We start from the raw sequence: 13,097 nt of genomic DNA, 5'->3' as shown, positions 1-13,097 counted from the left end.
ACAACACACTGGTACAAGGACTTTCCCAAGAGTTTCACTTTTTTGAAGTTATGAAAATACTTGAATATTAAAATTTTATTTTTATGTCCCATTTTGGCTAAAGCAAGGGACCCCCCCCCCTTTTTTTTTAAGGACTTTAATTTAAACCTTGGAGAGTAAGTTAGTGTCTCTCAGGGTATATGTTTCTCCCTCCACAGCTCTAGGATAGCAAGGAGTCTGAAGGACAGAGGAATGCATTTGTAGCCGATTGGCATTGATTTCTGAGAACAGTGTAAGATTCTTAAAGAAGGTATATAGGGCTTAACAGTTTCAAACTGATTTTGAAGTCCCAGACCAAGAATGTGTCATTCCTTATGATAATTTAATCATTTGCTCAGAAAAAAATGTTTTAAATATTATTTTTATTTATTTGGGTATAGAGATAAACATTAGGAAAATAACCTCCATAGAAATGTTTGGGGAAGTGGAGGCAAGACGGAGGAGCTGAGCTCAGAGTCCTACTAGCACAGCGAGTAGCTCCCTTTGGGGCCACTTAGCCAGACCTGTGACAATCTTGCCGCTTGTGAATTCAGATAATATGGACACATATTTCTCAACTAGTTTTTCTAACAAGCCTCTGCTTTCTTGTTTAAAAAAGTTCACAAGTCCACTAGGAATGAGCCAGGTTTTGAGCTGACAATCAACCACCAGCATGAATTTGCTGTCTGCTATCATTTCTCAGCCTCCAGGGCCACCGTGTTGAATAGAAGACATTGTTCCTCCTCTTGTTGAGTTCAAAGTCAATGGGTAGACATTGCCATCAGCTGAGTAATTAAGTAAATGACTGCGGATGTGTAAACTGCTACAAAGGAGTTTTGTTTTGAGGAATGAGAGTTGATGAGATATTCTTTTGGAATTATCAAAAGGTGTCTAGGAAGTATTTTGAATATAAAATGTGAGGAGTATTCCTGACAGTGCAATTAAAGAGTTTTGTTTGTTTGGGGTACTGTCTTCATTTCATACATGACAGTGAACTTAAGTGTATTTAATTTAATGAGGCTGTTTATAATTTAGAACCCACAGGGGGTTTGGATGATTCTAACTTCTACAAGATAGAATTAGTTTCTCAAGGTTATTTTTAAAGTATATCCATATTACTTATAAATAACATAGTTGCCTCTGTACTTTCCAGTGTATGAGATATCTGTAGTTTATTTATTTATTTATTTATTTATTTATTTATTTATTTATTTATTTTGCAGTACTGGGGATAGAACCCAGGGCATTATACCTCTAAGCTATACCCTAGCCCTGTTTTTTTATTCTTTATTTTGAAACAGCGTCTCACTGAGTTGCAAAGGGCCTCACTAAGTAGCTGAGGCTGTCCTCAAACCGTGATCCTCCTGTCTCAGCCTCCCAAATGCTGGAATTACAAGCATGTGCCACTATTGGCAAATATCTGTAGTTTAAATCTATACTTATCAGTAATGAATTTGTCTTTTAGCATCTCTCCCATTTCCTTACTATTTCTCTCCTTATCTTGCCTATTTCAGCCCAGGACACTTAATTGGGCCAGAAGCAGATATTTGCTTTATTACAAATGGTACCAGATTCTATGTTTAAGGATCTAGCCTTTCAAAAGTGTACTTATTTTTAATAGAGAAAAAAAATTTGGTGTTCTGTTTCACAAAATAATAAATTTGCTGGTAAGTGGTTCATCTGCTTGTTTATAACTTCATGGTTTAACTGAAGTAGGATTCCTTTTTCCTCTTTTTTTTTTTTTTTAAACAAAATGCTATTTAAAAAAACAAAACAAAACCACCCATACAGCTGAGCTTGGCTAGGCTTTTCTTAAGCAAGAAAATCTATATCACAGAAACATACCCGTGGTAGGACTTACAAGCTGGAGACTCTGAGGTGCCAGGCACTGAGTGATCTCTGCCATTTCCCCTCCGCAGAGCGTGGTGATGGTGGTCTTCAGTGAAGATAAAAACAGAGACGAGCAGCTGAAGTACTGGAAGTACTGGCACTCTCGGCAGCACACAGCAAAGCAGAGGGTTCTCGACATTGGTACGTTGTTCTTGACCTCCCTTGGAGACCTTGATGAACTGGCTGGCTCCGATGCCAAGGGGAGCCCAGCGCAGAGACCGAGGCGAGAACCACGCGGGTCTTTGTGCGGGCCCAGGCACCCGTGCATGCGCTGAACCTGTGTCTGTAATCAGGCTTAGAAATCAAAGTAGGACCAAGCTGAGAGCAAAGCGCTTTCCCTCCCGTGATGGCCACCCGTATCTTATATGATAAAGGCATAGTGATGCATGAGATTTGCAACAACTGTTTGGGTTTCTAAAACATGTTTGAGGCAAAGAGGCAGTCAGCACGTCACACGTAATCTTGTCCCTCTTGACATGAGTAAACTCAAGCTCAGCCATCTCCAAGGCGCTTGGCAAAGGTCACTTGGCCACATAGCAAGACCTACTCTCTAGTTCTCTGTCAGTGTCCCTCCAAACCAACCTAGGTGTCAAGCAAATGACCATTCAAGCGATCTTCCCTTCCAAGTAAAGAAAGAATGAATTCAACAAGTTCATTTTTCGGGAATTTGTATACTCCTAAATACAATGTCTCTTCTCTGAAGATGAGCAGTGCCCACCTCACCCAAGGTCCAGGCAGAAAGGCAAGGCACATACCAAGTAGTTTAGTGACAGGAATTTGCTGCCAAGGTCAGAAAGGCTTAAGGCATGGTGTGATGCTCCAGCTGTTACCTGTAGGGCTGGAGAGTCAAGTGGTGGAGGTGGTGGGAGTTATGGAAGCCACCCAGCAGGAGCTGGGGCCACAGGGAGAGCAGTTTTCCCCTGGGAGGCAGAGGTGCAGAGAAATTGCTGCTAGAGAGACACCCTCTCAGCCAAGAGGGTGCTTCTTGCTCTGTCTTGTCTTCCAGTCTCCCACCAGTGCTTCTCATTGGCTAAATTTAGCCCCAAGCCAGAGCTCAAGACCCTAAAACAAGGAGTTTGTAGGAGTCAGTTTTGAGATAAAGGAAATAAGAGAATGGACCTCAAAGTTGCCAAAAATTACTTTAAAAAACCCAGGGAATAATGTACACGTTTCTGAGTAATTTTGATATTGTAGCTACATGTTGTTTCTATAAGAAACATCTTTTCTCATATTTATGGGCTTTATTGCTCTGTTTTAGAGACTGAGAGGCTGCAGTCCCAGTGACTGAAGGTAGAGAGGTTTCCATTGCGTTGTCCATTAGAAGATATTGCTGAGTTATTTACAATATGTTTGCTTAGATTTCTTTCTTTCCATATCACCCCTTCGAGGACCCTTAGACTAATGGCAGAGATTGGATAGTGACTAAGTTAAAGTTAGAGACTTCACCATAGATTGGAGCTGAGCATTGGTTTGTCCTGCAAAATGTTCGAGCCACTCCCATCTCTCTCTCTCTATCTATCTATCTATCTATCTATCTATCTATCTATCTTTCTCTCTCTCTGTCTCTCTCTCTGTCTCTCTCTCTCTCTCTCTCTCTCTCTCTCTCTCTCTCTCTCTCTCACACACACACACACACACACACACACACACACCACCACCACCACCACCACCACAATCAAGTAGTCAAACATATTAATAGAATAAACAAGCAAACTGAATACTAGAAAGGGTCACTGACCTCCTGTCTCAAATGACTTATCCCAATAATTAGTACAAGTGCTGGGATAAGAAGAGTTTTCCTGACCTAGGTCAGATCACTGAACCCCCAAGACTGGTGTAAGGGGTTTGGAGAACTTGCTGTAGCCTGCTCTGTAACTAGTCTGCAGAGAGCAGAGGAACAATTTTATTTTATTTGAAAAGTTAGCCTTATAATTATTCCCCAAGAAAATGAGAGAAGCAATTAAATAGAAATATATGGGATAAGTTCAAATAAGGCAGACAATAAAAGCATTTTATTGGCATATCTGCTGATTCAACTTTGATATGGTAACAGGGCTTAGTTTTCAGAGACCAAAGTGATTTCTCAACTCTGTTAGCCTTTTTTTTCCCCTTCAGTACTGGGGGTGGAACCCAGGGGCATTCTACCTCCAAGCTACACCCCCAGCCCTATTTTTCATTCTTTATTTTGAAACTCAGGGTCTCACTGAGTTGCAAAGGGCCTTACTAGGTAGTAGCTGAGGCTGTCCACGAACTGCGATCCTCCAGTCTTAGCCTCCTGCATGCTGGGATTACCAGTGCGCACCACTACACAAGGCTTCTGTTAGCCTAATAGATCTTTTCTGTCCTTTATCACTTCCTGTCTGCCTGCAGACTTTCTCCCTCTTGTTACCCATATACACGTGTGAGTGTACACACATAGGTAGCTTATGCTTTGTCTTTGAGATTTGTAACTTTTAGTAAGTAGCTAGAGATGGAAAGCCCCTGGGTTCCACTCATAGTACCCTTTAAATAAATAAATAAATAAATAAATAAGTCCTTGGGCTTCAACTGGAACCTGTATATTCTGAGCAGTCTCTACCCCTAACCTAACCTAAATGTTCATAAACTAAGGAAATACACAAAAATATCACAGAATTCTTTTTTTAAAGTCAGGAGCTGTATGTCCCTCTGCTAGAGTCCTGAGCATTATTTCTAGTGCAGAGAGCTGATGCTGTGAGGCTGTATACTTGGGTTATATTGTCTGCCTTCATCCATGGAAACTCAGTTTCCACCAGGAGAATGGCAGGGGGCTGTGGAGGTCTGCCAAGTGTGCAAGGAAGCCAGCGAACAGTCACTCTTCATTTGCCAATTTTAGGTTGACAACTTTTTAATGGCAAGAAAGAAAGAAAGAAAGAAAGAAAGAAAGAAATCAGCCGGGTGTGGTGGCGCACGCTTGTAATCTCAGCATTGGCTGAGACAGGAGATTCACAGTTCACAGACAGCCTCAGCTACTTAGTGAGGCCCTTTGCAACTCAGTGAGACCCTGTTTCAAAATAAAGAATAAAAAATAGGGCTGGGGGTGTAGCTCGGAGGTAGAATGCCCCTGGGTTCCATTCTCAGTACTGAAAAAGGAAGGAAGGAAGGAAGGAAGGAAGGAAGGAAGGAAGGAAGGAAGGAGGGAAGGAAGGAAGGAAGGAACCAAAATTATTTAGTGTAACTCTTTTTTGTTTTGTTTTACTGGGAATTGAATTCAGGGGCATTCTACTTCCAAACTACTACACCCCAGCTCTTTTTAGGTTGAAATAGGGTCTTGCAAAGTTGCGGAGGATCTCACTAAATTGCCCAGGCTGGCCTCAACCCACGATCCTTTGCAACATTTTTTTAAATTAATTTATTTTTTAAATTGGTGCATTGTAGTCATATATCAATCACATTGGAGTACAAGACTTGAGAGGATATACAAGCACACATCATCCAATTAGCCCTCCTCCAGCCCCCATCTCATTCCCTCCCCCTCCCTCCATCCCACGCTTCTTTGGTGATTTACTTTGATACATTTGCTTATGTACCTCCTGCATTTTAAAGAGGCTCCGTCCTCCAGTATTACATACCCTCTGATTGGTCACATTAGTTGCTTCACTATAGGGCCCTTTCTATAGCTCAACCTCTTCCTGTTGCCCTTTTCCTCCTAGTTATTGCTGATTAAGAGAAGCGTCTGATTTATATTTTCTGCGATATTTCTGTGTGCATGCTGCGTCCTTTGCAACATTTTTTAAAAACCTCCATGAGGCCAGAAGGTGAGGCCCGGGTTTAATGTTTTCAGTTGCCACATTTCCACTAGAATCTGTGCTCGGCAAATTCAGCTGAGCCATCCAGACAGTGACTTTAAATCTAGAATTAGAGGTCAAAATAAGTTCCTCTTTAGGTTAACCTAAAGAGGTCCTTTAGGTTAAGCTAAAGTTTTTAACAGGTCGTACCTGAAGTCTGGGCATTAGCAGAACCTCAAATTCCAAATTATACATGACACAATTTTGTGTGTACGTGCTTGAGCGCCTTTTCATCTCTTTGTTGAAGTGCTCAGGATAACCAGCTTTCCCTGCGGCTCTCACCCCACTGGCCACGCCCACTGGAGTTTCCACCTCTCGATATCTTTCCTCAGCATCCCCACTGCAGCAGGCTCAGAGGAGCTCAACATCTCTTGCATTCTGTAGCATTCTCACCATCAACAGTCTGTCTCTCCGTACACACACTTACCTCCCCTCGACCAGATAGTCAGCTGTTCTTGGAGGGGCCTCCTCATCTCCCACACCTAATCTTCCAAGCAGCCCTCAGTGTGCTGGCTCGCTCTGCTTGCCAGACCCTGTGGAGTCCTGCCTGCGGGTCCAAGCAAAGGAGAGCAGGGTCTTGAGGCTCAGGGTGAAGGAGAAAGAGGCTGCTCCTCTGAGTGCTGGGATGGCGTGGTCCAGGTTTTCAGGAGGCTGTCTCTGCACCTGTGCCCCCTCTGCCTAGGATGCTCTTTGAATACTGAGGAAACTTGTTCCCTCACTCCTTCCAAACTGTATCAGTAAGGCCTCCCCTGCCACCCACATAACCTCATCAGCATCTGTTATCTTTACTTTCTGAGTGCTTATCACTACCTTACGTGTTATTTATTAGTGGACATTTATATTTCTTAATGTTTCCTCTCCTACTAGAAGGTAAGCTCTCCTCCTCCTTCTTCTTTTGGTACTGTGGATAGAACTCCAAGGTGTAGCCCCAGCCCTATTATTTTCTTCATTATTTATTTTGAAACAAGGTCTCACTAAGTTCCAGAGGGCCTCACTAAGTAGTTGAGGCTGTCCTTGAACCTGAGACCCTCTTGTTTCAACTTCCCAAGCACTGGGATTACAAGCATGGGCCACCATGCCTGGCTGTCTGTTTCATTTCTCACTGTAAACATTTCTTAGTGCTTAGCACAGGGCCAGAGACAAAGTGAGTGTTAGACAAATATTTTTCAAATATTTCATGAATGAATGATCGAACATGTGCAGGAAACTCTCATGATACCTGAAGAGGGTGGGCCTGAAGAAATGAGCTATATCTTTTTTTTTTTTTTTTTTGTACTGGGGATGGAACCCAAGGGCATTCTACCTTTGAGCTACACCTCCAGCCCTATTTTTATTCTTTATTTTGAAACAGGGTCTCACTGAATTGCAAAGGGCCTCACTAAGTAGCTGAGGCTGTCTGTGAACTGCGATCCTCCTGCCTCAGCCTCCCAAGTGCTGAGATTACAAGCGTAATCTTTGTAGATTTGTTGAGGATAGTTTGTGTGTGTGTGTGTGTGTGTGTGTGTGTGTGTGTGTGTGTGTGTGTGTGTACTTATGTAGAGGTTTAACCTACGTTCCTTGTTTCAGTTAATCCATATTTTCCTATTATTGAACAAAGTGGATTTTAGCGATTCTGCCTACTGCCATTTATTCAAGTGGTTGTGTTCCATTTGCTTGTCAGTCCTCTTAGAACTCTTGGAAGGACAGATGGTGGAAAATGTGAGGATAGGCACATAGAATGCTCTGATGAAATGAAATGGCTCTTTAATGAGTTGCAGTACTGGATTTCGAAGGCTTTGGCTAATCTTTGAGGATGTATGGCAGGATTGTAATGGGATGATCCTGCATTTTCGAGAAGGGATTCTGGGCCAGCCTGGTGGAGGGGTTGCAGTAGGGGAGAGCCTGGCAATGGGGACACCATGACAGCTGGCTAAAAGGCCATTCCACATGGGCACTAGTTGTGAAGGGGGAAATACAGAGTTAACCTCTCAATGCAGGGCAAACCAAGATGCATAAATCCTTGATGACTGGCTGGCTGTGGGGAAAAGAGAGAAGAAAAGGTTTTTTTTCTTTTGTAATATACATTTTTTTAATAAATTTTTATTGGTGCATTGTAGTCATACATCTCAATGGGATAAAAAAAAAAACTTGTGGAGATATACATGCACATATCACCCAATCAGCCCCTACCCGATCTCCAACCCCTTCCTTCCCCCTCCCTCCTAACCAAGACTTTGATATTTTTCAGTACATCATGTGTTTTAAAAAGTTTCCCTTATCCTCCCTCTTATCCCCTCAGATATGTCTCCTTAATTGCTCTTCTATAGGGTCCCTTCTTCATCGAGACTTCATCCTTTACCCATTTCTCCCTAATATTTTGCACAAGTGCAGTTTTGCTGAGAGAAGCACAGCTTTGCTAACTGGGTGGGTGTCACGTGCTGAGAAAGGGCGTGGCCGTGGTGAGGCCCGGTGCTGGGGGTGAGGTGGGCCGGGCACTCACTCAGTTGCTTTGGAGGCATCAGCCACACACAGCAGGCGGCAGTTACCCCAGGACTCGTGTGCGTGGTGGAGTTACCCAGTTTTGCACAGTGCATAAACCATGTAAAAAAATTTGAAGTAAATCCCAAACCAAAATATGAAGTGGACTAGATATCAATTCTACTCAAACAGTGAAAATCCCAACAGCACTCTGAGTAGGCATTTTTCTCTTTTTCTCTTTTTCCTTTTCTAACAGGAAAAGCAAGTTAGAAGAGGTTTAAGGATTAATAATGACTTTGCAGAATGAAAGCCAGAAGCGGTGACAGTTGATTTGTAGCATAGTCACATGTCATTTCTCTTTCAAGAACAGAATTAAGAAATCTTTAGCCGGGTGTGGTGGTGCATGCTTGTAATTCCAGCATTTGGAATGCCGAGACAGGAGGATCACAGTTCACCGACAGACTCAGCTACTTAATGAGGCCCTTTGTAACTCAGGCCCTGTTTCAAAATAAAGAATAAAATTTAGGGCTGGGAGAGTGGCTCGAAGGTAGAATGTCCCTGGGTTCCATCCCCAGTACCATAAAAAAAAAATCTTCATTACGTTTTTTAGTGCAGATGTTCAAAATAATGCACATTATCATTGGCTTTTGCAATTTCAGAATGAGTGATATAGTGAGACCGATTCTACCAGCACATCCAAATAGACATATCATTCCTCTCCAGTTATAGCATTATTGATAAAATTTTGTAGTTATTGTAAAACCAACTGCATATGTTCTTTGTTCAATCTCCGACTTTAATTTTAGTTCTTTCCTGCAATAATTGTTCCTGTATCATGATATATAATTTATATTGTTACTGTTAATCTCATAATTTCCCACGGCACGTAGCTGACAATTATACTACATTTTCAGTTATTAGCATGTCATTATAGGATTTTTTGTCTGTGCCCTAATACAAATTTATTTCTTAAAAGCCATTTTAAAATTGTGTCCCACTGATAGTAGTTTTACATTAAAGTAACACTTCCCATGAGAACTCAAGTTCCAATGACATAACAATATTTCTGCAGGCTTAATTGTCCATAATGGCCTTCGAGGGTCACAAAAAACCTTTTGAAAGATCCTTAAAAAAGAGCTTAGTAGGCCACTGTGAGTAATTTGGCTTGGCTTTTTTGTGCAGGCCTGGGAGCTCTTTCTAGTCTGGGGTCATGCTCCACTCTCAAATGGAAATTGTGAATCAAATCAGATAACCCTTTTTCCCCCTGAGTTTTCTAGAGGAGGCTGGCCGTGCGCCTGATCTTCCCAATGCCTCTCTTGCAGTGTTTATAGACAACTGGGCTGGGCTACTCTGAGAGCCATGGGGAAAAGTGGGAGATGGGAGACACCAGGTGGTGTGTGGGAAGAGGCATCTGAGCCTTTGGGAGGTCAGGTAGCCAGGTGGTCAGAAAAGTGAATTCATGGCCCAAACAGACCTAGGGACGAGAGTACCTGGCAGCTCGCCACTCTCCTTTGGCGGCGGTTCCCACCTTTCCATGTGGCTTAGCTCTCTGGAGGGCCCTCCTGGCCCCAGAATTATACAAACCTGCTCTCTCCCTATAGTCTGGAAAGTGTGGGTCTTCCTTCCTTTAAAAATAACTCAAGAACATGGAATTTCATTTTCTGATGTTTTTTATACTGCTTCCATACTTCTAAATAGATATAAGAAGTACATTTGATTAAAAACAAGACAGAACAAAACCTCTTGAGAGCCTCCAACTTTAAAAACAAACCCGAGGACTGGTGAGATCCAGGCTATGAGTCAGAGCCGAGGCAGAGCCGCTGCGTCCCTGCTGCCTCTACAGGATCAGACAGGAGAGGGAGCGTGGGCCCTGGCGGGGAGCCACAGGGACTCCTGTGCCATCAGCTCCAGCTGTTACCACATTCGTACACAGTGTGAGACACACTCTGTTTTATAGAGGGGTGCTGAAGCCACAGTTACTGCAAATGCCTTTTCATCCTCAACTTTGGTTAAGAAACACGTGATAAGAGCATGGTAGGGTATGAAGGTTACATATTTTAAAGCACTGTAAAATGCAAGTACTGTTTCCAGTTTCGTTATTTGTTCAGGGCGAAAGCAATAATTTCCAATAATAACCGGGCCACAGATTTATTGCACACATGTCTCAGTGTGAATTGGAGAAACTCATTCTGTTGAGGCCAATGCCTTTGGGGAGAATAATTTCCTTCTGGGAATGAACGACGAAGGTGACCCTAGGGTCGCCCCCACTTCCCTCCAGGGAGGATTAAGGTCCTGGGCAGTTTCTAAACCACCCTGAGGTCTAGAATGATTCTCCAGCTCCTGATCCCTGCAGACTCCTTCTTGAGCTATTGCTGGGTCTTCCTCTTCCCTACACTTCTGCCCCACATACTAAACTATTATTTATGTCTTAATCCAACTTAACCTGTCTTTCATAAAAATTTTTTTGTGTGTGTGGGGATGGAACCCAGGGGCATTCTACCTCCAAGCTACACCCCCAGCCCTATTTTTTTTTTTCTTTATTTTGAAACAGGGTCTCGCTGAGTTGCAAAGGGCCTCACTAAATAGCTGAGACTGGCCACGAACCAGTCTTCCTGTCTCAGCCTCCTGAGTGCTGGGATTACAAGCCAGCACCACCATACCTGGCTCATTAAAAAATTTTAATGCCATATCTACATGACTGGCTTCACCTCTTACTAGGTTTCCCACCTGTCTTTGTTCTCCAGTGCCCACCTTGCTGGGAGGGGCCCTCCCTCCCCTTCCTCCAGCAGGTCACTCATACCTTGCTTCCCTGTGCTCACTGGGGAGGGCGTCCTCATTTTCCTCTAGACCCAGCTGCTCTGTGGTGGGCTGGGGTTCATAGCTAAGCACTAGCATGCTGCTGTGTTTCACTCGGCTTGTCAGTTTAATTCTGTTTATCCACTAGGTCCAGTTTTGAATAGACAAGAGAATGCTTTTTTTAACTATCAAATACCCAGCACCTGATTGATACAGAACCTGGCACAGAGTAGGTGCTCGGTAGTGTTGAATGGTTGATGAACACGCTGCCATGGGTAGTTTTATGCCTTTAAGTTGACAGTTACCGTCAGCAGGCACATTTCTAATTAAGAGGGAAATCTCACCGCGTTTGGACTCTCCCCTTTCATGTGAAAAGACTCATTTTGGGTAGTATTTTTCTGAATTTTAGGAGGTAAATGTACTTTGGGTACTTTAATTTCTTATATGTAAGTATTGTTTTATTATACAATAGACCTTTTGATAAAACTTAGGCAACTCTAAAATTTAATTACTGGAATAGAAACATAATACATATACTAATGAACCAGGGGAATTCCTTTTTTAAACTTAACTAGAGATCATTACTGCTTGCCTGAAACCAACAAATGGAAAAGCACAACTTTTTTTAAGTGGCTAATTTGGAAATTAAAAATTATGATTAATGTAGCCTTTTACCACTGTTCTTTACTATTCCTAGGAAGTCTTATTTATCTGATTCCAGTGTATTATTGTTTAATAAGCCTTTTAGCCTAAAGTGTTTCCTTAATCCTGGCAGTAACCACTCCTGAGTGGTTAACCAGAAAGAATGTTTCAGAGAGGACTGAAGTATGGAATGGATGGTTGAAAAGCCCTCTGAGACTGTGTGTGTGTGTGTGTGTGTGTGTGTGTGTGTGTGTGTTACTAAAGATTGAACCCAGAGGCATTTTACTTCCAAGCCACACCCCCAGCCAGCCCTTTTTATTTTTTATTTTGTATCAGGGTCTCACTAGGTTGCTGAGAGTCTCACTAAGTTGTTGAGACTGTCTTTAAACCGGTAATCTTCCTGTCTCAGCCTCCCAAATACTGGAATTACAAGCATGCACTACCACACTCAGCTGAGACTATTTAAATAAGAGACTATAGATGGCCCATACAGTGATACTGATTTAGATTATGAGATTTCAAAACTAAAACACACACACACACACACCCCTAAAAGCACCTACTAGACCCACCGTGTTTTTTGCTGTAAAATGGACTACTTCCTGTCTTTTTTTTTTTTTTTTACATTTACTAAGTTGTTTTCTCCCTAACTAATGGACCTTTTCCATATCCATAGCTATAATACCATGCTTTCATTATATAATTTATAGTTCTACTTGATTTTATATTTTTTGTTTGGGACTGAATTATTTTCTTCACAGATTCATTGAATGTAATCTCAAATAACCTGATAATATTGTATTTTTAAAATTATTGCATTGGCTTAATGACAAAAAAAAACCCCTAAAGGTACAGCCTAATAGTTTTGAGATTCATATATTTCCTCAACAAAAGCATGAGGCTAGTCTTTTTAGCTATCTAGAAGCATTCTCTAGAAGCTTCTCTGCCTCTGTATCTTCCAAAAGAAAGAAACTTATGTCTTTGGGATACCCTCAAGTACAAAGTTAAGCAAGTTTAAAGTTTTCCTGTTTACAAAACCAAAAGCTTACCAAGAGAAAGTTTTTCCAGAATTTGTTTAAACTCAGCTGGGCTTGGTGGCGCACGCTTGTAATCTCCCTGCTTGGGAGGCCGAGACAGGAGGATGCGCAGGTTCGAAGCCAGACTCGCTGGCTTAAGAGACCCTGTTTCCAAATTTTTTAAAAAAAGGATAAAAGTAGGTCTGGGAGTGTAGCCCGGAGGTAGAAGGGCTTCCAGGAACCTCCGTACCACCAAATAAATGAATAAACAAACAAACAAACAAACAAAATTCATTTAAACTCTCTGAGGTTGTAGAAGCCAAAATCAGGGGAAATTAATCTGAAGAAAACTCCTTGAATCTGCTCCAGGAATGTGGAGTAATCAGCACTGTTTCTCTTTTTGAAAAGTTGACGATTGAAATAAGTGAGGGCTTTGGCTTCCTGGGTGAGTCTTCTCAGAGCTCAGTGCTCT

The 13,097-nt window shown here is 42.2% G+C and overlaps 1 protein-coding gene across 1 annotated transcript in view; it reads left to right on the top strand.

Annotated features, from left to right (window-relative positions):
• Positions 1-13,097, top strand: part of GRHL2 (grainyhead like transcription factor 2) — a gene marked incomplete at both ends in the record, with an annotated part of 113,389 nt that overhangs the window by 30,215 nt on the left and 70,077 nt on the right. Inside the window, one exon of the mRNA XM_080694440.1 lies at positions 1,938-2,049. Coding sequence (XP_080550566.1) covers positions 1,938-2,049 — 112 coding nt within the window. The remainder of the gene's footprint in view (positions 1-1,937; positions 2,050-13,097) is intronic.

This window comes from Muscardinus avellanarius, assembly GCF_963383645.1.
Source record: "Muscardinus avellanarius genome assembly, chromosome: 4".
Classification (NCBI taxonomy): domain Eukaryota; kingdom Metazoa; phylum Chordata; class Mammalia; order Rodentia; family Gliridae; genus Muscardinus; species Muscardinus avellanarius.
This window is presented reverse-complemented; position numbering and strand designations above follow the sequence as displayed.